The 27,911-nt window shown below is 43.2% G+C and overlaps 1 protein-coding gene across 2 annotated transcripts; it reads right to left on the bottom strand.

Moving 5' to 3' along the window:
- Positions 1 to 1,079: 1,079 nt before the first annotated feature.
- On the bottom strand, positions 1,080 to 26,561 carry SERINC2 (serine incorporator 2). 2 transcript variants are annotated; one of them, XM_083370047.1, is made up of 10 exons: positions 26,385 to 26,561; positions 20,008 to 20,169; positions 17,231 to 17,412; positions 14,724 to 14,803; positions 13,695 to 13,832; positions 11,968 to 12,137; positions 10,317 to 10,407; positions 8,406 to 8,550; positions 6,910 to 7,122; positions 1,080 to 2,344 (listed from the first exon to the last, which is right to left on the bottom strand). In XM_083370047.1, exons 1-10 carry the CDS (start codon positions 26,421 to 26,423, stop codon positions 2,206 to 2,208), a joined length of 1,359 nt encoding a protein of 452 aa, XP_083226173.1. In that variant the 5' UTR covers positions 26,424 to 26,561; the 3' UTR covers positions 1,080 to 2,205. The 2 variants fall into 2 exon arrangements, with proteins under 2 accessions (XP_083226173.1, XP_083226174.1); XM_083370048.1 differs by lacking the exon at positions 26,385 to 26,561 and adding an exon at positions 22,979 to 23,054.
- Between the last annotated feature and the right edge of the window lie 1,350 nt (positions 26,562 to 27,911).

The raw sequence follows: 27,911 nt of genomic DNA, 5'->3' as shown, positions 1-27,911 counted from the left end.
TTACAGTGCTGTTGTAATTTCAAACGGTCACTAAACTAATGGTTGTAAATTGAAGACTACCTGTAATCTACAGCAGGGGTCCCCAACCCCCGGTCTGTGGACCAGTACCAGGCCATGGCATGCCAGCAACAGGTCCGCACAAACAAGCAAAGTCCCATTTGCAGGATGCAGGCAATACACGAAACCATGCCCCCTCCGGTCCATGGAAAAACCTCTCTCCATGTAACTGGTCCCTGGTGCCCAAAAGGTTGGGGACCTCTGATCTACAGAATTTGGAGTCCTCAAAGAAACCAACTGGTAGTAGATTGAGGACAAGCACGCTAACAAAGGGATCTACTGAAACGCTGCTTACTCATGGAATTCATGCTCTATGTATGCCGAGTTTGCTTATCCACTGGCGTACATCACTTTAAGCAGCATTAAAAGTGCAGGAGGACATCTGCAAGGGAGGTCAAACTTTCAAAATAGTGGTCCTTCATTCTATCAAAGCCCTCTTTTACACAAAAAAGAGATGGGTCCTTTGAACTCATGGTTGAGAGTTATCACTTTGGTTTTTATGACCCAGACATGATGCTGCTGGGATGAGAGATCTTTCACTGGCTGACTCAAGACAATGCACCGCCAAATTGTGGCTTGTTGTGTCTTTAGCACAATCTATGAATCCATCCATGGTGGGATTAAGCTCAATTTAATTATCGTGATCCTTATTAGAAGGCTGCAAATGCTCTCATTGTCTATTTCCATTTTGCTACTTCTGTATCCTCAGTTTTCTTGAGGAGGAAAAGATGAGGTTTCGTTTTTCCTTCGAAGCTTAACTCTGTGTACCATCCCAGACTAGCTTACCAAAATCTCCTTTTTCCTAGGAGGAGGAGGAGGAGAAGGAGGAGGAGGAGGAGGAGGAAGAAACCCATTGCTTGTCCGCAAAATAAGAAAAGGGAACAAAATGCAGGACAAATTTCAGAACAGCAACAATCTTAGCAAAAAGGATAAACAGAACGTGTTGTTTCTTCTACTGTATTGTTAAACAAGCTACAAAAAAAGAGGAAAGTTTTTGTTAGGCATGTGTCGGCAGAGCTGCATGCTACTTCTTAATCACAACTGCAAACTTTGTAGAAGAACAGTGTTAATCTATGGTAGCAAAATTCAGAAGGAACCGGTAGCATCTTTTCCAATGTACACATTTTATTCAAAGATAACAAGCTGCAGTTCACAAAAGCTGATGCCTCTTAGTAAAATTTGTTAGTTGGAAAACTGTGCATAAAGTTTGTTGGTCAGAAAATTTTGAATAAAAGTTGTTAGCCGGAAAATGACAACATTTCTTTGTCACTCTGATCAATCACAGCTGGGGTCTGGCAAAGAGAGACATAACCCAAACTATTCTAGATTTTGATGTGACTTTTCAGGTTATTGATGTGATTTTTCTAGTGCATTCAATCAATCCTATAATTTATGGAATGCCTTCCCACTAGCCACAATCATTTATTTCGTGTCTCTAAATGCCAGAATGAGACACTTTTCCTAGAATGTGCTACACCATGATCTAATCATGGCTTACTAAGTAAACCATAATTGACTGGGTTGGTACAGGATGCTATGTTAAAATCAAGGTTTTCAGAAGGCTTCCCTAAACCAAGCTAACCCAGGCACTGTTACGATTGTTTCTATGCTAAACATTCATCTACTTAATACAAGGATTTTTATTGGAATTACCATCAAGTTCCATATCAAAAAGAACCGAGAGTCTATTTAAAAGGCTCCATGTAGCAAGGCAAAGTGGTGAAAAATTCCTTTAAACCACAAATTAAAAAGAAACACAGTTATTCCTATGCCAAATATCTTTTTTTAAAAAAAGGTGAGCAGCACCATGTAAATTACTCAGATATTTTACAATATATTTGGAAGGCCATTAGCATAAAGGGGGGGAGTTGTGCACACATCCTTCACCACAAATGTGTGTCAAGACTTGCACACGCAAGTGGATTAAACCAGCATAAGCGGGTTTTTAAAGAAATTTTTAAGAAGTAAAGGCACAAAAAAGTGGTAGGTTTGTCTGAATGTAAGACAGAGGAAAGAGGAGAGTTCATTTCTGCCTTTGTAGGCAGGAGGGCTCACAGCTAACATTCAAACCAGAAGTTAAGATTTTGCTTGCTTATTTTCACGGCACTGTGTAACTTTCCCTTCGGCAGTTGGCACTCTTGAAAGGTTTCAGCTGAAGTCACGGTCTGGAAGTGCAAGTGGGGCGATCAAAGTCCAAAGATACAGGAGAAGCCCAACCCAGCTGGATGAAATCTTCACCCAGACGGCAGTCCATGGGCTGATCAGTTCTTGGCGGCTTTGGTCAGGTCTGGAGAAAAGATAGATGAACATCAAACGTTCAGTTTAAGAGATTCAGAAATATTCCTCCCCACCATATCCAAACTTCTCTCAATTGTAGATGTTCCTCATGGCTCTTCCAGTCTTTAATCACAGCCATCCTATGAGGTTGGAGACAGTCTGACTCTAGGACAATGATGGCAAACCTTTTAGAGACTGAGTGCCCAAACTGCAACCCAAAACCCACATGTATCATTGGGTGCCGGTGCGCGTGGCCCATTGGGTGGGTGTGGCCAGTGCTTTTTTTGTAAAAGAAAAAGGTGCTGGAACTCACACATGTCATACAAACCACCTTGCCTACCCTGCAGGGTTTCATCCAAAAAAGGTGCCGGAACTCCGTTCTGAGCTTTCTATGAGAAAAAAAGCCCTGGGTGTGGCCAATTGGGTGCACGCGGCCCATTGGATGGGAGTGGCTGCGGTGGTAACAACAGACTGGGTGGGACTAAAAAGTTCAATCAATTCCAATTTCCATTTTTTTTCCCGTGAGAAGTTGAAATTGATTGATTGAATTTTTTTCCTTTTTTTGCACATGGCGGTGGAGCCCTAAAGCAAAAAGGTTTTATAAAACCCAGCTGAAGGGGGCAACGGTGGGTGTGTCCACAGAGAGGGCTCTGCATGCCACCTGTGGCACGCATGCCATAGGTTCGCCACCACAACTGATGGATTTAAATCCACACCGCTCCTATCTTCTAGATATTACACATTTACCTATTCTAAGAAGCCATCATTTCCAGATGTTCAAACTCACACTGAAGCTGAACAGCCATGCACTGGCACACCAACCAAAGAATTTTCTTAGTTTCTAAGGAAAAGAACTCTATGCACAGAACAAAGCATATTAAAAGGAGTTGTTTCATGCACCAAGCATGAATGAAGCTATCTTCAGTGGACTGCAACCAAGTCTGCTACAGAAAACTACATTGTTCATGTCAGATTATTTGTGGTGTTCTTCTAGGGTACAGCTGAAACAGAAACTTATTTGTTCCAGTATCTGTACACAGATTTGTTCCAGCTTGTACACCTATTTGTTTCAGCATCTGTACGCAGCTGGATAGCAACTGCAATACAGAGTTGATGCAGTATTGCTAATCAGATTTTCAGGCCAACCAAATGCAATGGAAACTTGTAAAGGAGACAAGACACGCATCAGCTGTAACCTTCATGTTCAGCTCAGACCTTCTTCTACATCATTCTCTAATGTTTTCACTAACACAAATTAAACAGAATACCATTTGAATAGTGCTTCTCATTTGGTAACTTGGAGACATGTGGACTTCAACTTCCGGGATTCCCCTGCCAGCATCAAGTTGCCAAGTTTGAGAAACACCAGTTTAGAAACTCTTGAAATTTCACCATTCCAAATAGGTAAAGGTAAAGGTAAAGGTTCCCCCGCACATGCATGCTAATCGTTTCCGACTCTAGGGGCCGGTGCTCATCTCCGTTTCAAAGCCGAAGAGCCAGCGCTTGTCCGAGGACGTCTCCGTGGTCATGTGGCCGGCATGACTAGACGCCAAAGGCGCACGGAACGCTGTTACCTTCCCACCGTAGTGGTCCCTATTTTTCTACTTGCATTTGTACGTGCTTTCGAACTGCTAGGTTGGCAGAAGCTGGGACGAGTAACAGGCGCTCACTCTGTTCGACCCGCCAAACTGCCGACCTTCTGATCAACAAGCTCAGCGTCCTAACCCACTGAGCCACCGCGTCCCTACCATTCCAAATACAGTACAACAAATCAATCCACTGAAATTCTATTTTTCAGTCACACTAGACCAGTGTTTCTCAACCTTAGCAACTTTAGTTGTTTGGAAGTCCACGTATCTTAAAGCTTGAAAAACACTGCACTAGACTGAGACCGTACCAGTTTTAATCCCATTTCATTAGTCAAAAGTTACATACTACCAAGTATATTCAGCAGAATGCTGAAGATTTTAAAGAAGATTTTAAAGAAGAGACTACATATTTACCTGTATTTACCATAAGAACAATCAACCAGTGGAATATCTTGCCTTCAGAAGTTGTAGGTGCTTCATCATTGGAGGTTTTCAAGAAGAAACTGACAGCCACTTGTCATAAATGGTATAGGGTCTCCTGCTTGAGCAGAGGGCTGGACTAGATGACCTATAAGGTCCCTTCCAACTCTGTTGTTGTTGTTGTTGTTAAACTGTTTCCCAAACTTTTTCCTTTCTTACCCAAAACCACATATCAGAAAGTTTTTATTAAATCTTAAGAACTGATTATAAGTCCCTTCCTTTACCATTGATAATTGATGAAATTATTCAAATTTTTGCCTTGGGAACTTTTCAAGTATATTTTAGTAAAATTTAAACATCCTTCTTCTGATGGATAATGGGTTCATGTGTCTTTTATACAGGTTTGGGTAATTTACTTAGGCTTGGGAAGCATTGAGCTAAACCATACTATGATTTGTTTGCTTCTGATTGAGCTTCTGCTGCAAACTCAGCCACTGTGGGGCTTGTAAACCAGGGTCTGGCGTGTAAACCCAGCTGACTGTAACTGACTCAGTAAGCCTTAGTTAAGCATGCCGCAGTTTAGGGCAAGGTGGGAAACCAGCCAAAGCCTTTGTAAATGAGTAACCACCTCCTAGAAAACTTTTCTCCTGCTTTCTTTCCAAAGAAACATCAACCTAGTGAGGTAAAAAGAAGGGCATCCAAAAAACCTGTAGGGCAGTGTTCATCAAACTTGGCAGCTTTAAGTTGTGTGGATTTCAAATTCATGCTGGCTGGGAAATTCTGGCATTGACGTCCACACTTCTTAAAGCTGCCAAGACTCAGCTGTACTACGGTAGGGCCTTGTTGACACACACCCCAGTTATGTGGCAGGACTGGACTCTCCCAGTCCCATCTGTGTGGCAGCAAAGCCAGCCAGCCTGTCTGCCTGGGGGAGGAGAATAATGGGGATTATTTGCTGCCTTAGGTCCTGTCCTGACCCTTTCCTTGTTTTTCAGCCTGGTTCTTGCAGTTACACACTCAGCCTGACCTCGCACGTCCTCTCCAAGGGAAAGCAAGATCAAGAACCCAACCCCAATTTAGCATGCAAGCCCTTTTCTACTTTGTTTTCATTTGGAAAGGGCAGCGGCAGCCAAGAATTTGGCAGGGAAGCCTGGATTCTTGGTCAGAGCAGTGTCACGGACTCGACCATCTTCCATCCCCCCACCCCACCCCCCCCCCACACACACTCCGCATCAATCCTGCTGAGGCATATATGGCTAGCGCCAGCCCACTGCAGCACAACTTGGCACGGCTGCAGGTTTGGGGACGTGACAGAAAGTCATGCACTAAAAATAACCAAAGGACTCAGATAAAAGTTCTGCGCCAATGAAGAGCGTGGTCTTCAGGATGAGGCAATGCTGTTTGCAACCATTGTCTCACCTCCCCTGCATTCTCCCCCTCCACCCCACTCCCCCGGGTCCCTCATCCAAAGTGCTCCATTCTAGGCACGGCTTGCCAGCTTGTGAGCAGCACCTGCTTCTGCTCACCCAGCCAACGTTGAGTTCATCTGAGGAGAAGGGTTTTTTTTCTTCCTCTTTCCAAAGCTTGACTTTCGCCAAGCTGACAAATCATGCTGGTTTCCTAGGCAACGGGAAGAGGGTAAAGCAGGAACACTAGCAACCTGAAGAAGTATAGAGCATCCTGAGAAGCTGGGAATTTTTTAAAAAATTGCAGTTGAGTAAGCCATAGCAGGTACATTCACCCAGAATGCTAATTTATGCTGTGAGGGTTTGCACCTCACATGATGCCCAATTCAACCAGGTTATGGCTTAATATCTTCTTGATACCATTCTTCTCTATACAGCCTTTTCCTAAGCTTAAGAAACCCCATTCAGCTTGGGTTCTAAAGATTCTGTTTATTGGGAACGATTTCCATCAGGGCCAACTCTATAAATGGTTGCCTCTAGAAGGTTCTAGATGCAGGAAGGCAAGGAGCTGGAAGAGAGAAGATATACCATGCCACCTGGTCTGCGTCCCCTATAGCAGGGGTCCTCAAACTTGGCCATTTTAAGACTTGTGGACTTCAACTCCCAGGTTGGGGAATTCTGGGAGCTGAAGTACACAAGTCTTAAAGTGGGGACATTTGAGGACCCCTTCCCTATGGTAAAGGCAAACAGATGTTGCCTCCTTATTCTGCTGTTTATAGGAAATGTCCAAGTGTCAGTCTTGAAGGAAGATTCCACCTTAGTTTGCACTTGAAAAGGGAAGGAGCACCATCTCAAGGAGGCAACATCTGTTCATCTTTACCTTAAAAGCAGACAAGTTCATACAGGAAAGTAACATGGATACCCACCACTGGCTATCCAAAACCATATTAGAAGTCCACAAAGAGAGCACTAGCTAATAAATGCTCAAAAGGCTAAATCGCAGCACATAAAGTTCTGGATCAGTTGATGTTTTCAAACAGCCATCAGACAGCCACCCGGCTCCTTAAAGGCAACTCAAGTAAATTAAACTTGAAAATTACCGGTACTTGAAACAGATAGAACTGGAGCAGAGGAAGAAGGGTAGGGCCAGTTGTACACACCTATACCAGTTGGTAAGTGTCATCATAATGTAAAGGGAGGCCAGGAAGAGGCAGATATGGAAAAAGGTGTAGTTGTAAGACACTCCATCCTCTTCGTTGTCATAGACCCGATGCACTCCATCTTCAAGGTTGGTGTTTCCACCCCCTAGCATAGCTGGACTTTCTTCTGTGAGCATCATCTTGTTCACTTGTGTATGGTCTGAGGAGCGGATGCTAGAATCAAAACAAATGAGATTTAGTAGGTTTATCTGCAATCGGTATCACCACCCCTCTTGCTTACTTCCATACTCACAAACCATTATTCACTTATCAATGGAGAAACTCTTTGGATCCATTGTTTCAAAGTTTATGGACTGTTTTAAATCCAGCTTTATCAAGAGTGTTATGGGGCAAATGGAAGAACTGAAGAAATCACCTCCAATTTCAATTTAGAGACAAGTCCTTTGGGGCTGGTGTAGATATTTGGTAATTTGACAATAGATCATGGCAATTCTTTTAAAATTGTTGCCAAGGTCAACCACACCTCCATTTACCAGAAAGCAAACATACATGAATAAGGATGTGTAAAGCCTCTCAGAATCGAGAACAGACTATTCTGAAGATTCTAGGGCAGGGGTCTTCAAACTTGGTCCTTTTATGACTTACGGACTTCAACTCCTAAAATTCCTGAGCCAGCATGGCTCAGCTTGGAAACCTCTCCCTTTCCCCTCAGCATGGCTGGTTCAGGAATACTGGGAGTTGAAGTCCACGAGTCATAAAAGAGCCAAGGCTGCCTACCCCTGCCCTGGTGGATCAGAATCAACTATTCAATCAAGCAAGAGCATTTTATTAAATAAAGAGCAATTTGAATCTCGCGACCAGCAGGGGGAGTCCTGCAGCTGAAACAGAGAAACTCAGCATGCAGAAAACAGCTCTGCAAAGCATTGTTGGGCCTCTCGACAATTATCACACTGAGCCACAATGCGATTTGTTTGGTTTTAGGATGCAAACATGCTGATCTGCAAATCAGTTTGATGGAGCAGCGTGTTCTGTAAACCTAATCAATTTTGTTGTATTATTAAACCAATGCTTGAGCAAGGTAAAGGTAAAGGTAAAGGTTCCCCCGCACGTGCGTGCTAGTCGTTTCCGACTCTAGGGGCCGGTGCTCATCTCCGTTTCAAAGCCAAAGAGCCAGCGCTTGTCCAAGGACATCTCCGTGGTCAGGTGGCTGGCATGACTAGACGCCAAAGGTGCGCGGAACACTGTTACCTTCCCACCGTAGTGGTCCCTATTTTTCTACTTGCATTTTTACGTGCTTTCGAACTGCTAGGTTGGCAGAAGCTGGGACGAGTAACAGGCACTCACTCTGTTACGCGGCACTTGGGATTCGACCCGCCAAACTGCCGACCATCTGATCGACAGGCTCAGCGTCTTAACCCACTGAGCCACCGCGTCCCTTTTATGCTTGAGCAAACCAAGGCTTAAATTCATGCAGGTCATTGGATCAGGAATCTCACCTTATGAAGAAAGTGCAGAAGATAAATATGATTAAGCCCACAATGCTTGGGGCATCCCACCATTGAGTTGCTTGGCCATTCTCGGGCTGAGCTGTTGTGCTGTTTCCTGCAGTTCTTGTCAAGAGAGTTGGATTGCAGTGTTTGACTACGACAAGAGAGAAAGAAAATCTATGCACACTTCATTTCAACCACGACAACTGCCTGCTCCTCAAACATTCCTAGGCTTGCTGATTCCTCAGGTCCTCCTACAGAGCGAGGTAGAAAGGTTTATTACCTACAGCACCAGGAAGAGGCTTAGCCCTTTTTTCTCCCTCCAGCATGAATCATGACCCTTTGTTTAGAAAGCGGGTTTTTTTCCCCCAGAAGAGGGCACTATGTCCGAATTTGTAAAGAAAACTGGTAAAAAGCAATGAAAGCTGTTTAAAAGTCCCAAGAATCCTGGAGTGTCTTTTAGAGGAATTAATTGAATTAAAACAGGTTCTCCCAAGGGTCAATGCCGTAAAAATTGGAAAAAGGCAGAAAGTTGGTCAACAGAGTCGTCACTCTCCTTTCCGGCTCTTACATTCTAGAGTCCTAATTTTATGAACAGGATAACACATTGCATTGAGAAAATTGAGGAGTTTTGGGCTAGTAAAGCCACTCATTGTGCTTGTAAAACAAAGCTTAGCAGAGGATGAAACCAAACAACTACGGTATACTCTACAACAGGCATGTCAAACTGCGACGTCACGTGACATTGCGCCACGTATCGCGACTTTTCCCCCATTGCCGGCAATGGGGTGGGCAGAGTTTCGGCATGACGCATCCGGACTGTGGGCCGGCAGTTTGACACGCCTGCTCTACAATTTGCAACCCATTGGTTTGACACAGTGGTACATGAATGAGGACGAAACTAAATAGGTTGACGGACCAGATGAATCTCTCCTCTGCTCCAGCAAGGATCCCTTTAGATTCTTCCAATTTATGAAATAGAGGGGCAAATGGAGAGATGAATGGCAAATGGAAGAGAAAATAAATTCAGATCCTGGCTTCCCTTGTAGTCTTTAGCCTTGGTTTATTGAATAAACCACAACATATTAAACCCAAACAGAATTATGCGCATTATAGTAAAGGTAAAGGTAAAGGTTCCCCCGCACATGCGTGCTAGTCGTTTCCGACTCTAGGGGCCGGTGCTCATCTCCGTTACAAAGCCGAAGAGCCAGTGCTTGTCCGAGGACATCTCCGTGGTCATGTGGCCGGCATGACTAGACGCAAAAGGTGCACGGAACGCTGTTACCTTCCCACCGTAGTGGTCCCTATTTTTCTACTTGCATTTTTACGTGCTTTCGAACTGCTAGGTTGGCAGAAGCTGGGACGAGTAACAGGCGCTCACTCTGTTACGCGGCACTCGGGATTCGACCCGCCAAACTGCCAATCTTCTGATTGACAAGCTCAGTGTCCTAACCCACTGAGCCACCGCGTCCCACTCAGTTAGGACTCAGTGTCCTAACCCACTGAGCCACCGCATTATAGCTGGGCTCAAAGCATTGATCTAATTCAGGGGTCTTCAAACTTGGCCCTTTTATGACTTGTGGATTACAACTCCCAGAATTCCTCAGCCAGGCATGCTGGCTGAGGAATTCTGGGAGTTGAAGTCCACAAGTCATAAAAGGGCCAAGTTTGAAGACCCCTGACCTAACTAGAGACATCAAATCAGGGGTCAAGCACTAGTTTTGTTGTGGTTCTGCAACTACCAAAGGCTCTCTGTGGTCCAAGCATTCCACTGGCACAAAAGCTGATGTTTTGTGGGACTGAATAATTTTTCTTGGCTTCATGGTTTACCATGGTGGATATTTTTATTTCAGAAGCAGGTTCCATCTTTAAAAAAAAAGACACAAAGCCCTCAAAAAAGGACATAGCAACACTGTTTACCTGGTACATTGGCCAATGCTGACCAGGTGACATACATGGTGTAGAGGGTAATGATGGAGGCTTGGAGAAGGCCAGAGTGAGGCTGAGCATCCTGTAGAGAAGCAAAAACTCTTCTAATAAGTAGTGAAAAACAGATTCAGGGCAAAGCCAGAGCCAAACTAGACACAATAAAGGAGCTTCCTTTTGCACTATGATGTCATGATCATATTCATTAATTGCTCTAGATCAGGGGTCTTCAAACTTGGCCCTTTTATGACTTGTGGACTTCAACTCCCAGAATTCCTCAGCCAGCATGCCTGGCTGAGGAATTCTGGGAGTTGAAGTCCACAAATCATAAAAGGGCCAAGTTTGAAGACCCCTGCTCTAGATACTATTGCTCTAGTCCAGGGGTGTCAAACTGCTGGCCAGTGGGCCAGACACGTCATGCAGAAGCCGCGCCCATCCCATTGCCGGCAATGGCAAAACTGTCCCGATACGTTGCGTGACATCACAAGTTTGACATGTCTGCTCTAGTCACTGTCAGCTAGCAATCCTAACCCTAACCCTACTTACAAGGAAAGAACCTTGTGATAGGCATTCTTAGTGATGCCTTTTGCTATGGAACAGCCTGTTCCCTGTTGCAAGGATGGCATTCCACTCTCAGGCTTTTCCATAGACTGGCAAAACTGTTTTTCAGAAGGCCCTTGGTGACTACAATAGAGCTTACAGTGCCTAAATCTCCAGTACAAGTAGTCCTTAACTTACAACCATAATTGAGGCCAGAATTTATGTCACTACCATAAGTGAGAAATTTGTGAAGTGAGTTTTGCCCCCTTACAACTTTTCGTGCCACATTGTCCCTTACTATTTTTCCCCTATGGCCATGCAAAGGGCTTCCATGATAATTCACAAATATTGGGGATTCAGAAACATGACGTTCTTTATCGTTGGTATAGAAATAGCAGACTTAGTACGCCATATTTTAATCTGCATCGTTGTTCATTCACAGTACCTGGTCAATCATTTTGCGATCACAATAGGGCTCAAAATTTCTGTTCCTAAGTGAAACATTGGTTCAATGAGTTTTGCTCCACTTCACAACCTTGCTTGCCACAATTGTTAATCACAAATCACTGCAGTGGTTAAATTAATCACACCATTGTTAAGTGAATCTGGCTTCTCCGTTCACTTTGCTTGCCGGAAGGTGACAAAAGGTAATCAACATGAGCCCGGGACACTGCAACCGTCATAAACGCAAGCCAATTGCCAAGCATCTGAATTTTGATCATGTGATCAGGGGGAATGTGGCAATGATTGTGTGAAAAATGGCCATTTTTTCAGTGCCACCTAATGGTCACTAAATGAACAGTTGTAAATCAAGGGCTACCTGTATTACTTATGATTAAAATAACAATAAATAATACACATTACATTTAAAGTGCCTACCCTCAATCTACCTAAGATTAAGTTGATGGGAAAAGATATAAATACAATAGTTCAGAGGTCCCCAACCCTGGCAACTTTAAGACTTGTGGACTTCAACTCCCAGAACTCCTAAGCCAGCCAAGCTGGCTGAGGAATTCTGGAAGTTGAAGTCCACAAGTCTTAAAGTTGCCAAGGTTGTGGAGACCCCTGCAGTAGTTCACAATACACTCTGAGCACAAGAACTTACCTGGACCTTGGGCAGTACAGAGACCACAGACACCACAATGCAGAAGATGAGATTGAGGCTGATAAAGACCTTGCTTTCAGTACAGCCATCCGGTTTGGTGTAATACACGTAGAGTAGCACAATGGCAGCAATGGAGACGGCGTAGAACAAAAAGGTGAAGAAAAACAGAGCTACAGAAGAAGAGGAAGGAAAGGAACGTCAGATTTGGCAATGTAGACCGTCACAAGATATTTATTCAACATGCTGAAGATTTGCTTGGTTTAGCTCAACATTGCTGGATTACGCCATCGTATTAGTTGTTTCTTTGCTTTCAGCTTCATGGGCTGTGTGAATGCCACCATCATGGTTCATGTATCTGAATTCAGGCTTAGCAAAGGGTTTACAACTAAAGCCATGCAGCCCATTAAAACCTTGGAAGCAGGGGCCCTACAAAAAATGGCCTTTGAACTCTGATATTTAATGAGGTAGAAGGGATAAGATGACTGAATACAAGGAAAGAAGCCAAATTAATAGCATTAGATTAAATCAGTGCTTTTACACAACATTGTTTAGTAATATGGAAAAGATGTAGAATTTCTTCTAGTCTTAGATGCATCTGATTCATATGCAGCATTCTCTGCTAACAGTAAGGATAGTATCTTTCAGTTTCAGGATACGCTAGGAGCAAAATGACACCAATGCAACAATATCCTATGAACTTAAGTTTTATCCAAAGCTTGACCCTGCTATTCTATGCAAGCCAGGTTCTCTAGTCTCCAGATTACACTGCTAGCCAGCATTCTATTGCCTTCACTCCAACAATTTAGAGATGTACAAATTTAAAAGTTCAGTTCAAGCTACGTCCCACCCCCTTATCTCATGCCTTTAATTTCTTTGGCTTACTATTTCTTATTCTTTCTCCATGCTCTGCATAGAATTAGTTACGCAAAAGGGAATAACGTGAAGGGCATGTATTAAGGATGCAGCAAAATCCAACTGAGTTCAGTTTTTCTCCTAACCTCATCCACTCTATTCTGTTCTTGTACCTCTTTCAACTCAAATGTAGCCCCCAACGATGCATTCCAATAGCACCTGTAATCCTTTGCTTGAAAATCAGTTTTCCAGCCCACTTTTGTTCCCCTCCCCCCATCTTGGCCATCCACATGTGCTGAACCAGTTCCCCCTCTTCTCCAAGCACATCTGGCTTTTGTATACACAGGTAGTCCTCGACTTCTAGCAGTTTGTTTAGCGACCATTACAACGGCACTAAAAAAAGTGACTTATGACCATTTTTCACACTGCCGCCACGGCATCCCCATGGTCCCGTGATCAAAATTCAGACACTTGGCAGCTGACTCATATTTATGACAGTCGCAGTGTCCCGGGATCATGTGATCACCTTTTGTAACCTTCTGACAAGCAAAGTCAACGGGGAAGCCAGATTCACTTCAGTTAGATTTATTAACTGCAGTGATTTACTTAACAATTGTGACAAGGAAGGTCGTAAAATGAGGCAGAGCTCACTTAACAAATGTTTCAGCAGCAGAAATTTTGGGCTCAGTTGTGGTTGTAAGTTGAGAACTACCTGTATTGGCTGAGCATTTGAGGAACACCAGTCCCATTCAGATCTGAAGCATCATGATGGGGAAAGCGAATCCTTTTTCCATCCATCCATCCATCCATCCATCCATCCGCACTTGGAGCATCTAATTTCAAACCCAAAATGGACAGGTGTGCTCTGTACAGACCTGCATACCAGGATTTGCTGTTGCCTTCATCCGCATTGTGTAGCCAAATTTGACTCCAGGAGTGAGCAAAATCAATCAAGAGGATGAGCTGGATGAGGACAAAGAGGAAGGAACCAACCACGCCAAAGTAGAACCAGACTTCATTGGGGAGAAAGCACACATGAGACATAAAATAGTCACTCCTCAAACTTTCTCTCAAGCTACCATCCATTAATGCAGGGGTCCTCAGACTTGGCCACTTTAAGGCTTGTGGACTTCAACTCCCAGAATTCCCCGGCCAGCTGGCTGGGGAATTCTGGTAATTGAAGTCCACAAGTCTTAAAGTGGCCAAGTTTGAGGAACCCTGCATTAATGAGACAACAAAGCCCATGAGGCAGTTTAAATACATCCCAGAGGCCTGGAGGATGAGTAAGCTTTAAAAACAGTTGGGAAGCAATGTGTCGGCCTTAAATGAATTATAATTTCTCTCAGCCTTAATTTTGCCTGCTCCCAAATTTGACATCCAGTAGGCCTGCACAACGCATGGGCCACTACGTAGGCAGACTATCCAAGAATTAGCCCCGAAATTCGCCCATCTCATTGGAGATGGCTGCTAGATTGATGGCATTGCTCCCTTGCTCTCCACCCATCCATCTTTACGGTTGTCAAATTGATGTATTATTCTCACTGTGTTCCTCTGCCGCTGTTATTTTATTGTTCTATTATTTTTCTTCTGTTCTGTTTGCACTCCTTTCCTTTTTTATTATTATTATTATTGTTAAGCTGCCTAGAGCAGCCCCCTGGTGAGAGGCATTAAATACATTTAACAAATTAAATAAAAAATAAATATAAACACTGATGATAATGATACAAGCAGGTAATGGCACTTAGTCCCCTCTCATAAACTCCAAAGCTAATCTTAGGCACCATCATTCAGCCCTGAGACACTCCCTTTAATTAAGACAATGCCTGCATACATAATGAACTGAATTTTGCATCACTGATCCATTTTAATACGTGAAAATGGTTTTTTTTTTGTTGTTTTTTTACCAGATGTAAATGTTCCATCAGGAATATAGAAGGCACCCACGGTTATTCCAGTCAGGATCAGGAGCTTGAAGAACCAAAACCTGAAGTTGGCAGCAAGAAAATTTAGTTTTAGAAAAGTTAAGTCAACTACAGTTAAGGTATCCCGTCAGCAATCGTGTCCTGTATGACACAAAACTATTGCTGGCTTTGTGATTTGATCTGAATCTCAGCATCCTTTGCTCTCAACTAACACTTCCGGATTTATTTTTCATTTTCCAGTAATGAAGAACATCCACATCCCAAACCAAATAGTTCTTATTAGATTTGGAGCAATTGCATGTTAGGTGGGCAAAAATTAACCTTTTCTTCAGCAAATTTATAGCTGCCCTTTCAATTCCGCCAGGTGTGAAAAAAATAAACCAGGAAGAGCCATAAATGGCTGCAAAAGCAATTCTCCTTTTGCAGACATTCCAACAGTATCATCGGTGATAAATTAGTCATTACAGGTAGTCCTCGACATACGGCCACAATTAACCCCAAAATTTCTGTCGCTAAGCGAGACATTGTTAAGTGAGTTTTGCCCCATTTTATGACTTTTTTTGCCCCAGTTGTTAAGTGAATCACTGCAGGTGTTAAATTAGTAGCATGGTTGTTAAGTGAATCTCGCTTCTCCATTGACTTTGCTTGTCAGAAAGTCACAGAAGGGGATCACATGACTCCGGGACGCTGCAACCGTCATAAATGTGAGTCAGTTGCCAAGCGGCTGAATTCTGATCACGTGACCGTGGAGAATGCTGCAACGGTAGTGTGAAAAGCGGTTATAAGTCACTTTTTTCAGGGCCGTTGTAACTTCAAATGGTCACTAAACGAACGTAAGTCGAGGATTACCTGTATTCTAGGTTCAGACCATATGCCCGAGTTAAGCTCAGTGGGTTAGGACGCTGAGCTTGTCGATCAGAAGGTCGGCAGTTTGGCGGGTCGAATCCTGAGTGCCGCGTAGCAGAGTGAGCGCCTGTTACTCGTCCCAGCTTCTGCCAACCTAGCAGTTCGAAAGCACGTAAAAATGCAAGTAGAAAAATAGGGACCACTCCGGTGGGAAGGTAACAGCGTTCCGTGCGCCTTTGGCGTCTAGTCATGCCGGCCACATGACCATGGAGACGTCCTCGGACAAGCGCTGGCTCTTCGGCTTTGAAACGGAGATGAGCACCGGCCCCTAGAGTCAGAAACGACTAGCACGCATGTGCAGGGGAAACTTTACCTTTACCTTTTTAAAGCTAACCTACAACAATCCATTACAGATAGTCCTCGACTTAGGATCACAATTGAGCCCAACATTTCTGATGCTAAGGCAGCACCAGAAAGGAGTTAAGGGAGTTTGCCCCATTTCACAACCTTTCTTGCCACAGTTGTTAACTGTAACTTCAAACGGTCGCTGAACGAATGATTATAAATCAAGGACTACCTGTAGTTCAGATCTGAATAACATACCTGACTATATTTAAGATGAGCTGTAAGTAAACATGACTAAAGACCTTGCTAAGAAACAATCTAGGTTCAGAGACTAAGCTGATTTATAGTATGGGTTAGCATACAACTAAACCAGGTCACTGATGAAGCAAGGTTACTTTATTTTAAGAGAGGATTTATTTATAAAGCTTGCATGGTCCTGTTTCAGGGAAGGCATGAAGACATTTAATATCACCTTCTTGCAAGCCTTGGACTCTAGCTTCACCACTGAAGCTTTATATCAACAGGCAGTGCTATAAAATATAGCAACTAAGGGGGAGAAACTGGATTTCAACAAGTCATTGGAACACATAAAAAACACACAGAGAAATATGCTGTTTAATCAGCCTTTCAATCCTGAGTTCCAATAAAGGGGGGGTGGAATCTTAAAAATAAATATTAATCCATTGATCCTACCGTAATTTTTCATGGGCAGTTTATTTTACCCTGCTTAGAGTTTTTAATTGAATTTGACAATACTCAATAAACATTGACCCAACTGTCTGCACAGGCAAGGCCAGTTTCAACGTTTTTATCCATTTCTTAGATCTCTGTTTTTTGTTTTACTGGAATTCTGCCAAAGACGATCTTAAAAACCTCTAGAAGCTTGGAAGGCACAGATCAGTGGAGAAAGTTATGGGAGAGAGGATGCAAGAAAGAAGCTGGAAATTGAAAATAATGTTGTAGATCCTGAGGTTAAACATGTCTGTGTTAAATGATCCCATCAAGTTCAGCTTAATGTCTTGAGATGACAGCTATATGGAAAGAAAAGCTTTGAAATAACACTGAAGCAAAAGCGGAGGGCTGTGTGTGTGTGTGTCTTAAACCAGTCAAAATCAATATTGGTTCTGTGGCTTTGTTTGCCTTTAGTCACAGACATACAAACACACAAAATAAGTCTGCAAGTTGAATCAAAGGAAGGCTCCCAGAATTAACTCCCAGATTCCCTGATCTGGTTTCTGCTGTTTGGGATAGGATAAAAACATGATTCTGAATAGCACCACATGGACTCACGGCCTCACCCATTCTGTATTGAAGCTCGGGGATCCTTGCTGCTCCTGACACAGAGCATCAGCAGGGCGAAGAGGAAGAAGAACGAAGCTGTGGCAAAACACATGCGGTACACCGATTTGAGACCCAGGAAGGCCTTGCAGTCAACCTTGAGGCCCACAGACGAACTGCTTCCTTCGCAGAAACCAGGAAGCTGGTCCAAGGACAAAGACAACTTTAGAAAAACCCTAATCCTTAATGCAACAACTACTGATTATTTCCCTGCCTGTTTCTCAGCATTATTTTTCAATTTAACAAGAAGCTATTGATACAATAATTTTCAAAGGACACTATTATAATGTTGGTAACATTCCCCATGTTGTGTAAGGACAATACAATGGCATATTTGGAAAGAGATTCACATTCTAACCAACCGCACATTCCTCGATTGAAGAGAAAATTAGAATTAATCAAATTAAGAGAAGACAGTCTTTTACCCATTCACACGGATCAGAGATTGAGAAAGTTTCCATCTTATGAATCCATGAGCTAAACTGAATCCTAAAGAGGAGAAACAATCCAGTTGCTAAGATTTCTGTAACCTCACCCTCTCCCCCTTTCAATTTTTTTTCTTTTTATGAGCCTGTAATCCCTTTTATCGGGATGGAGTCAGGGCAACTTAATGGAGCTGAGAATTTACTGGCCAGATGCCCTTCTGATGCCTACGTGGAGTTAGCAGCAGATATTTTCCCTTTGCACCCTGATAAACATCTGTAGCTGCCTAGGATTGAACTCTCAACCTCCTGAATGTGAGGTGTGTGTCTTCACCACTAGGCCACCAGGATGCTCATGTTCTCCCTTTTCAAGTTTCTTTGAAACTTGGGGAAATTATTGCTTTTGGTGGAGGTGGAGGCGGCCAAATTACACCATAATCTTTCCATCTTCCCCTGGCATCTTATACTTCTGTTCAATTCGAAACAACAAATTCAGGACAACATGCTTCCCCTGGGCTTTTTCAACCCCAATCTGGAAATCTGAGCAGCCAGGAAAGCTGTGGGGTGATGGAGAAATATACAACCCAAACCAAGCATGAGTAGCACTCTCCACCCACTGATTTGGCAAAAGAGCATCAGATAAAGCTCTTTAAAAACACAGCACATGTGAGATGTGGAAGGATGACGTTACAGAAACCACTTAAAGAGCAAACAGACAGATCACAAATTGGCTTCTTTGCCAATTTCCACTCTTGCCTGTTGTGAAGCTAAGACTAGAGCTTAGCACATTACAGCAGGTAGCAACAGCACTTAGCAATAGCACTAAGACTTCTATACTGCTTCACAGTGCTTTACAGCCCTCTCTAAGTGGTTTACAGAGCCAGCCTATTGCCCCCAACAATCTGGGTCCTCATTTTACCGACCTCAGAAGGATGGAAGGCTGAATCAACTTTGAGCCACTGAGACTCGAACTGCCGAACTGCTGGCAGCCGGCAGTCAGCAGAAGTAGCCTGCAGTACTGCATTCTAACCATTGCGCCACCAGGCCTCTGAAATAGAAGGTAAATGGAAGGGTAAAGGACCAAGAGGCAGTTTGGGTATTTCCTGGAGCTTTCTAAAGCCCCAAAATACTTATTAATGGCATAAGGGGAAAGCTTTATGAATTAGTTTAATAAATAATATGTGTACATGCATGAGGGTGAGGAGAGAAATCATTATGGTCAATTCTTAATGCTCCATCCTTGAATTGTTGTGGTCAGAGCAGGGCAAGGAGAGAGGACGACACTTTAAGAATAGACCAGGTTTGGACAGCCTTGGTCCACTCCGTTCCTGCCAGATATTTAGAATTTCCCATAGTTCCTAGTTAGACCATACCTACCATATGTTCAAGGTCATCACCAGTTCTTTGAAGAGTAGACAGAATAAATAGGAAGAGAGGGCAGCTATCTCAGTAAGGAAACTGTGTGCTCTATATTTAGCTTCTATTATCTTATAGCAGAGGTCTTCAAACTTGGCAACTTTAAGACTTGTGGACTTCAACTCCCAGAATTCCTCATCCAGCCAGGGCTGGCTGAGGAATTCTGGGAGTTAAAATCCACAAGTTTTAAAGTTGCCTAGTTTGAAGACCCCTGTCTTATAGGGTTTGGCATTCTCGGCTAAAGCTGTAGTTTCCAAACACTTTTCAAAGAAATTCCTATTTGGTGGGAAGTACAATATCCCAAATTGAAGTAACTAAGATTGCCTTCAGTGATGTTCAGTGCAATGCAGAAGCTATGGTGCCACCTTGGGTTTGGGAAAATCTAGAGCTAAGTTTCCATTCAACCATGTTGCTAACTAGGTAATTTTGGCAATTCACTTTCAATCCGACAAACCAACCAACCAACCAGCTGCTATGGAAATAAAACTTCTTGAGTTCTCAAAATAAAATACAGCATACGACCATTGGACATCGTACAAAAGTATTACAATCTGTGATTTGCCAAGTTCTTTCAAATCCATAATACTCCATTTTAAACCCTGGAAGTATCCCAATACAGCCACCATTCCTGAAGAGTTCTGGAAATATTTTGGAGTTGTCTGGAGTTCAAAATGTTTCCAGATTATTAAGAGTGTTGGAACCTTCCAATAACATTAGACCAATCATCTCAAACTTGTAACAGCTGCTACAAAGTCAAAATATCTCACACACCCCTAACAATTACTTTAACTGCTAAAATTACTTACAGTAGTATCAGCTCACTTGAAATTCTGAAGCACTTTTGGCCTCATTTCGAAGCCCAGAGGGAAGGGAGAAGCACTGCACTGTGTGCCACTCACCTTGTGCAGCTTTTCTTCCACTCCTGGAATTATCATTATGATGGACACTAATGTCCCCAGGAAGAGGAACAAGGTGAAGCTGAGGCGTGTTACAGTTGAATTCTTGGTCGAGGGACAACAGCCACACAACAGACAAGAAGCTGAACCGCAGAGACATGATGCCTGTCAAGAGGGAGAAGAAGCAGCCATGTGAGAAGGCAAAGAGAATGTATGTGTGTGTGTGTGTGTATGTGTGTATATATATATGTGTGTGTGTATATATGTGTGTGTGTGTGTGTGTGTATAAATCACCTGCATTTATTTTAGGAATTACAATGAACAGTGGTGATATCAATATTCCTATTCATATTTAGAGCTGTGTTGTGGGTTTTAATTATTTCTTAAAATACATTGAATAGCTGCATATATTCAATTCATTGTTCAATCAATGAACATGAATTTTAAACTTTGACAACCGTACAATTTCTTTACCAGATGTTTGCATTTTCACTATGTACATTTTAACTTTTTTTTTCTTTTACATGGTCATTTTTTGTTCCTTAAATGTTTTAAAATAAACTTTAAAATGTTCCACATTTAAAAAAAATAGATATGGGGGTCATGAAAAATAGTTTTGAAAAGGGACTGCACACAGAATTATTATTACAGTTTTTGCTTCTAGGATAACAAACCACCCAAAACTACTTGTGAGGAATAAACATTATTGTAAATAAAAATGTCTGTAACTTAGAAACAAAAATCTATTCTTTCCCAGTTGGTGATAATTTCCCCGTGGAGGTAAGGGGAAAATCAAAGGAAAAGTCCAGCTATGAAAGCTTCTGGAATAGTCTTTGAATGATTCATCTTTCAACATCTTGATGCATCTTGATCCTATCTGCTCTTCGTGAGATTATGAGCCTGTGTAGACTTGTTTCACAAAGTACTTTAAGCAACACAAGTAACCCTTGGCTTATGACCACAGCTAGGATCAGAACAAGCAGAGACATCACCCTGTCAACAAAAGTGCGTATAGTCAAGGCTATGGTCTTCCCAGTTGCAATGTATGGCAGTGAAAGTTGGACCATAAGAAAGGCCGAGCGCCAAAGAATTGAGGCCTTTGAGCTATGGTGCTGGAGAAGACTCCTGAGAGTCCCTTGGACTGCAAGGCGATCAAACCGGTCAGTCCTAGAGGAGATCAACCCTGACTGCTCTTTAGAAGGCCAGATCCTGAAGTTGAAACTCAAATACTTTGGCCACCTAATGAGGAGGAAGGACTCACTGGAGAAGAGCCTAATGCTGGGAAAGATTGAGGGCAATAGAAGAAGGGGATGACAGAGAATGAGGTGGCTGGATGGAGTCACTGAAGCAGTAGGCGTGAGCCTAGATGGACTCCAGAAGATGGTAGAGGACAGGAAGGCCTGGAGGAACATTGTCCATAGGGTCGCAATGGGTCGGACACGACTTCGCAACTAACAACAACAACAGGATCAGAACTTCTGTTGGTAAGCAATGTGATTCTTTATCCCATGTCCAATTTTACAATCTTTTTCTCTTTGGTCATTAAGCAAATCCAGATTTGCCCATCGATTTTGCTTGTTGGAAGCCCCCTGGGAAGATCACAAATGATGATCACGTGATCCCAGGACTCTGCAATAGTCACAAATACACGCCATTTGTTAAGTGCCCAAATTATGATCATGTGACCAAGGGGATGCTGTGATGATAACAAGTGCAAAGATTGAACGTAAGCCTTTTTTTTCCCCAATACCATCGTAATTTTAGTCATTAAACGAATTGTCAGGCACAAGTAACTCAAACCACCAAAATTACTCTGTGAATAGACCCAAGTATGTATTGCTGATCACCTATATTACAAGAATCTCACCACACTGCCTATCTTCCCTTGGGGAACAGCAGATAAAGACCTAAGTGTTTGACCTCAGACATTTCCTCTCCCAAGCCAACTGGAATGTCTTTTTATTCACCGTAGAAGGGCCCCTTCTCCTTCAGCCAGTTATTCTACCACACAAATGGTCACTAAGTCGATGACTACCTGTACTTTAACTTATGTTGGAGACAGACTGGCCAAGTCAAGGTGAGACATCAAGTGGGGGATTAGTCTGGAATCTTTAAATAAGCATAAAAAGGCAAAATCCAACTCCCGTTGAATGCAGTTAAACCTTATCTAGTCTGGCCCAGGTGCAAACCATCTGTCTATGAACCATCCTGTGAAATAGGCATGAGCAATAAAGTTGCAAATTAAACTTTTCATGTGTGTAACTGGTTATTCATGCCTGACAACTATGACTTACTGAAAAAAACAACTGAATGGGTTCACAATAATGCTAAGCACAGCCTACGGTTCATAACCCACAATGGTTGGCCTGACTTGGTGTATTATGCTAAAAACCAAAGCAACCTACATTGCTTTGCACAGCTTGCTTTGCAAAGCAAGAGTCTGCAACTGTCACTTCCTTTCTACATACTTCCAGATGTATTTCTTGGGAACTCACTTCCCATCTTCCCCATCTGCATGCTCATCAGTTGGGCTAAACTACCATTTATATCACAGCCCTCTAGAGCAGGAGTCTTCAAACTTGGCCCTTTTGTGGACTTCAACTCCCAGAATTCCTCAGCCAACTAGTTCAAAGACAGAATATGCATGCTGGAGAAAGAATACTTTTCCAGAGTTTTAGTACTGAAAGATACAGGCTAGCACTATTCTACCTTACTGACTTTAAAAAGAACAAAAGTTTGCATGCAATAGTTAGAATAATTCAACATAGCATTCCCATCATGGCATGTGTCTGCAAAAAAAAATTATAATAAAGCTGCAAATTGATGAAATGTGAATGAGCTTCATGTGTCATCCAAACTAGGACTGTGGTCACAAAACTGTAGTTAGAATAAATAGCAAATAACACAGATAAAGCCAGGAAACCATTCATGCAAAAAAAAATGACAAGCCACAGACCTTTTAAGCTATTCTTACATGTGTTCATACCGGCCATCCAGATTTCATTCTAGTATGTTGTATCATCCCATCCCGTATGATTCAGTGGCCCATGTAACCTTGGAAAAACTATGGATCAGTTATTCCAGATAAACCTTTCATATGAACATGGCCACGAAATGTGAAGATATTGAGCATTAAGAAAAATTTAATAGTTGAACTTAAAATAGTTAAATTTTAAAATGTATATATTTCACCCCTTTTGGGAGTTTTATTTGTCTCACTTTCCATTTGATGCACTTTTTAAAAGTGCTCTGCTCTTTTTTACTGTTTTTTACACTTGTCATTACTACTTCCATTCTGATCCAGATGGTTCATTTGCCTTGCAGAGAAAAGGCATGAAACCCACATGACCAAGGCTTTTGTACAATGTTGTATTCCTAAACAGCCAGAATTCAGATGCTTTTAATTTGCTTTTTCCCCAATTTTTTCCTACTTCCATTTAAACAATCTAAACATTTTATTTTGCATTTTTGGATATCAATTTTGTTTTTCCAAACTGTAAAGTTTTGGGGTTTTTTTTTGTCTAGAGCTGGTTAAGTTCTATAGTATAGATAAAAATACTTAAATTAGTTGACTCTCAAAAGTTCTCCAAGTTGTGGCATTCCACTTCATTGCTACTTAACAGCAATTTATTTTTGTCTCTGTGTTCCAAGAGTTAGGAACAATGTGTTTCCTTTCCTAAAGTTTCCATACAGCAGGTCCACAAAATAGTAATACTCATGCAACAATATCCTTATCTTGCCTTTCCTTTTACAAACTCTTTCAATGCAAATGTCTTATTCATAATTTAGTGTATTTCGTAATCCAGGAAAACATACAACAGTTGCCATTTATAAAAACTTTACAGTTTCCTACATTTCCTAACTGCTGCTGCATTACACAACTTTTATGCAATGCACCAGACTTTCAAATCATCGGGTACATTTCTGTCTCTGAATTCTCCAATGCTAACACATATTCTGAGCCGGTTTGGTGTAGTGGTTAAGGCTAGAAACCAGGAGACCGTGAATTATAGTCCTGCTTTAGGCACAACGTCCATCTTGGTCTAGCCTTTCTCTCAGCCCTAGGGAGGAGAGACCATGGCAAACTACTGTTGAAAACTTGCCAAGAAAACTGGAGGGTTTTTATCCAGGCAGTTGCCAGGAGTCAACATTGTTTCAAAGGCACCAAAAAAAATAATAATAATTCCTAAGAACTTTTCACAAAGCCTTTACCCTTCCTTGATTTTAGTATGAGGACATAAAATAGTTCCCTCATTGAGAGTTACTGCTTCATTCTGGATTGATAGAATGAAAAGTTTGAATTTCTTCAGTTCCAACAGGATTCAAGAAAAGATTCCTCTCTCAACTACTGAAGCTTTCCAAGCAACTCTTATCTTGTTTAGAAAAGATTTTGAAGAACAAGCATGATATAAACTATCTGCTCTTATATTTTTTTTTAAAAAAGTGCAGTGTATTAATCTAAAAACTAGACAGAGATCAGATCGATGTGTTTTAACCAGCTAAGGTCTGAATCTACAAATATGAATGTTGTTAATAAGCAATTTAAACTACCACTGTAATAATAACCAATCACCAATATCATCTCACACACCGATAAAAACATCATGCCACTCAAAGATTCTATCTCACTAAGTTTTAATAGTCAGATTCTTGGCAACAGCTGTTTTTTTTTAAAAGGGCTTCTGCTGAAAGCCTTGGAACATCCACCAGTTAAATCTTTTTAAAGTTTAATGCCAACAGCACATTTATTCAGAAGTCCATCCCACTGACTTCAATTTGGTTCACTACCAGATGACTTTCTATGAAGTCATACCCTATGTGTGACCAGCCACCTCCTTATAACATGGTGTTTGCCTCACACCCATTTTCCTAATTCCGCTCTGTTATGGCTTTCAGGGCACACACAACATCCTGGAGAAAAAAAATCTCCCAGCAACATTGTTGACATAAAATTCATTTCCCAGGCATCAATTATCAGGACTTTAAAAAGAAAAAAAATATTGTACCATACATGGGGGGAGGGATCAGAGAAAAGTGGCAGCTTTCTTGTGTCTGTTGGTCCCAATTTTAGGGAAGTAAAACACACAAAAGGTCTGTGACTCATCTCATTGCATTAACAACAACAAAAAATACTGATAGGTATTTCTTATTAACCCAAAGGAAAAAAGTTTACTATATAACTTCATTGTGCACCAACTTTCTCAAAGATTTGCTGAATATCTTTAGCCTGCTTGGGATTTATAACATAGTCATGGCAAATAGCCCATCTTCTACCTGAAACTCATTAAACTTTACACTCAACCATTGCAAGATGACCGAGAAAATGGGACATGCAAGGCATCTTTGGGTTCAAGAGAGACTGTCGGGAAAAGTGAAATATTAATCTTAAACTTTTCTTACACCAAAGCCAAAGGAAAGGGTTTCCTTCCCATCCGAACACCTTCAGAACCCACCGAGTTCCAAAATGTTTGGTGGGAGTTGAGCACAGGATGTGTAAGCCTACAACTGTGCTTCGTTCAATAAACTCCAGTTATGCAAACCCTGGTTGAAACCGGTCTGGAGAACCTAGCCTCTCATCCATTCATTTTCCCGTGATAAAAAGAAGGAAAAGAAACAACTAGGGCAGGGGTCGGCAACCTTGGCTCTTTTATGACTCGCGGACTTCAACTCCCAGAATTCCCGAGCCAGCTACGCTGGCTCGGGAATTCTGGGAGTTGAAGTCCGCGAGTCATAAAAGAGCCAAGGTTGCCGACCCCTGAACTAGGGAGCTATCCACAAGCCTCCGGGAGGGAGACTGAGTTTCCCTACCCGACACTCAAGGAAGTAACCAGGAAGTATCGCTCGGATCACAAGACTTCTCCTTACCACCCACTGAATGGCTGGGGAAGGCTTTGTATAACAGCCACACCTGTTGAATTTCTTCCTCTGGGTTACTGAACAGTTTAAAAAGTACCTTTCTCAGTAGAGCGTGAACAGAGGTGGTGGGGGGGGGGTTTAATAGGAAATATCGGGTCCAAAGAACAGTTTCCGACGGGGGAAACCAAGCAAGCGTGTCAACTTTTCACCAGCTCTCGAGTAAACCCGGGCAGGCTCAGAGCGGGACCCAGAGAAGCGGGTTCCTCGGTAACGTGGGGAAAGGAAGAGGGGCGAGAATGGCGTCGTCTCAGGTCCAGACTCCTCCTCCTCCTCCTCCTCCTCCTCCTCCTCTTTCTTTTCGGCCCCGGGCCAGTCCTCCACGACGTCCGCAAAGCAAAAAGACCCGACGAGTCGGAGAAACAACGCGCCGCCGTTTTGACCCGAGAAAAGCCTCGGGAAAAGTCAAGCTCTCCCCCACCCCACCCACCCACCCACCCACCCCACGCGGGAAATGAGACACTCACGCAGCTCAGCAAAGAGCAGACCCCCAGGCAGGCTCCCATGTCGCCGGCCACGCCTCCGGAGCCCCCCCCCTCTCCGCCTCGCAAAGTCTCTGCTCGGTCCGGCGCGGTTCCCGAAAGCAATCGACTCCGCGGCCAGGCGTCGCTCCAACGGAGACCTGCCCGAACGCCCTCGGCACTTTCCGGCTGCCTCCGCCTCCCTCTCTCGCTTTTCCAGGCAGCTTGCCAGACTCTCTGGCCACGCCCCCCTCTCTCACTCAGCTGGCGGGGTGGGGCGACTGGGCGGGAGCCGGGCACACCTGGCTTCCAAGGGGCGGGGCGCCTAATTAAGGCAGTGGGGGTCACGTGACGAGCTTGAGCGGTGGCGAGGGCGGGGAGGGGGGGGATTCGGCTCCTTGGGATGCTTTTAATGTGTAGCGGCCCAGGGTTCTTCAAACTTGGCCCTTTTATGACTTGTGGACTTCAACTCCCAGAATTCTTCAGCCAGCGTGCCTGACTCTTCAGTCAATTCCTCAATTCTGGGAGTTGAAGTCCACAAGTCATAAAAGGGCCAAGTTTGAAGACCCCCCCCCTGGTGGTGTAGCCTGTCAGTCCGAGACACGTGGGAGGTGTGACGTCACTTGACTCGCCTTCCTTGTAGGGGCGGGGTATGGGTGATTGGTAACTATGAGCTTGTCGATCAGAAGGTCGGCAGTTTGGCGGGTCGAATCCCAAGTGCCGCATAACAGAGTAAGCGCCTGTTACTCGTCCCAGCTTCTGCCAACCTAGCAGTTCGAAAGCACGTAAAAACGCAAGTAGAAAAATAGGGACCACTACGGTGGGAAGGTAACAGCGTTCCGTGCGCCTTTGGCGTCTAGCCATGCCGGCCACATGACCACGGAGACGTCCTCGGACAAGCGCTGGCTCTTCGGCTTTGAAACGGAGATGAGCACCGGCCCCTAGAGTCGGAAACGACTAGCACGCATGTGCTGGAGAACCTTTACCTTTACCTTTAGGCAACCTCGGCTCTTTTATGACTCATGGACTTCAACTCCAGCTGGCTCAGGAATTCTGGGAGTTGAAGTCCATGAGTCATAAAAGAGCCGAGGTTGCCTACCCTTGGTTTAGACTAAGCTATAACCAGGATTGATGCTCTTCACCACCATGTCGGGGATTTCCCCCCCCCCTTTCACCCTTGGCACCATCGGATAAAATCGTGCTTTTTCAAAGCTAGACTATCCGTTGCATGAGCAAGTGGCGTAGGATAGGATACCTGCACATGAGAACACAGGTCCTGGGGAGATTTGAGGTTACTGGATGTCTTCCAGCACTGTTTCCCCTGTTTTTTGGATATCAAAATAAAAGGACTGTGAATGCTATTTTATCCTGGAGAAATAGCAGGATGAATGGGTAATAAAAATAATAAAAGTGGAAAGAGAAACACGGGTCTGACTCTACTCAAACCTATGTTGCAAATCGGCCGGGTTCACACATCATGCTACGTCATGGCTTGGCCCATCAGATTCTACCACCCCAAAGGTGGGACTATTT

This window comes from Vipera ursinii (assembly GCF_947247035.1).
Source record: "Vipera ursinii genome assembly, chromosome: 9".
Classification (NCBI taxonomy): domain Eukaryota; kingdom Metazoa; phylum Chordata; class Lepidosauria; order Squamata; family Viperidae; genus Vipera; species Vipera ursinii.
Note: the sequence above shows the minus strand (reverse complement) of the source record. Positions and strands in the feature narration are given on the sequence as shown.

What these genes read in the sequence shown, in the direction of transcription:
- SERINC2 (XM_083370047.1), bottom strand. Translation starts at nt 26,423, where the DNA reads ATGGGAGCCTGCCTGGGGGTCTGCTCTTTGCTGAGCTGC. An exon ending in CGAGCTTCAATACAGAATGG is followed by an intron (nt 14,804 to 17,230) that starts GTGAGGCCGTGA and finishes TGCCAACTTCAG; the next exon opens with GTTTTGGTTCTTCAAGCTCC. An exon ending in CTGTACTGCCCAAGGTCCAG is followed by an intron (nt 10,408 to 11,967) that starts GTAAGTTCTTGT and finishes GCTTCTCTACAG; the next exon opens with GATGCTCAGCCTCACTCTGG.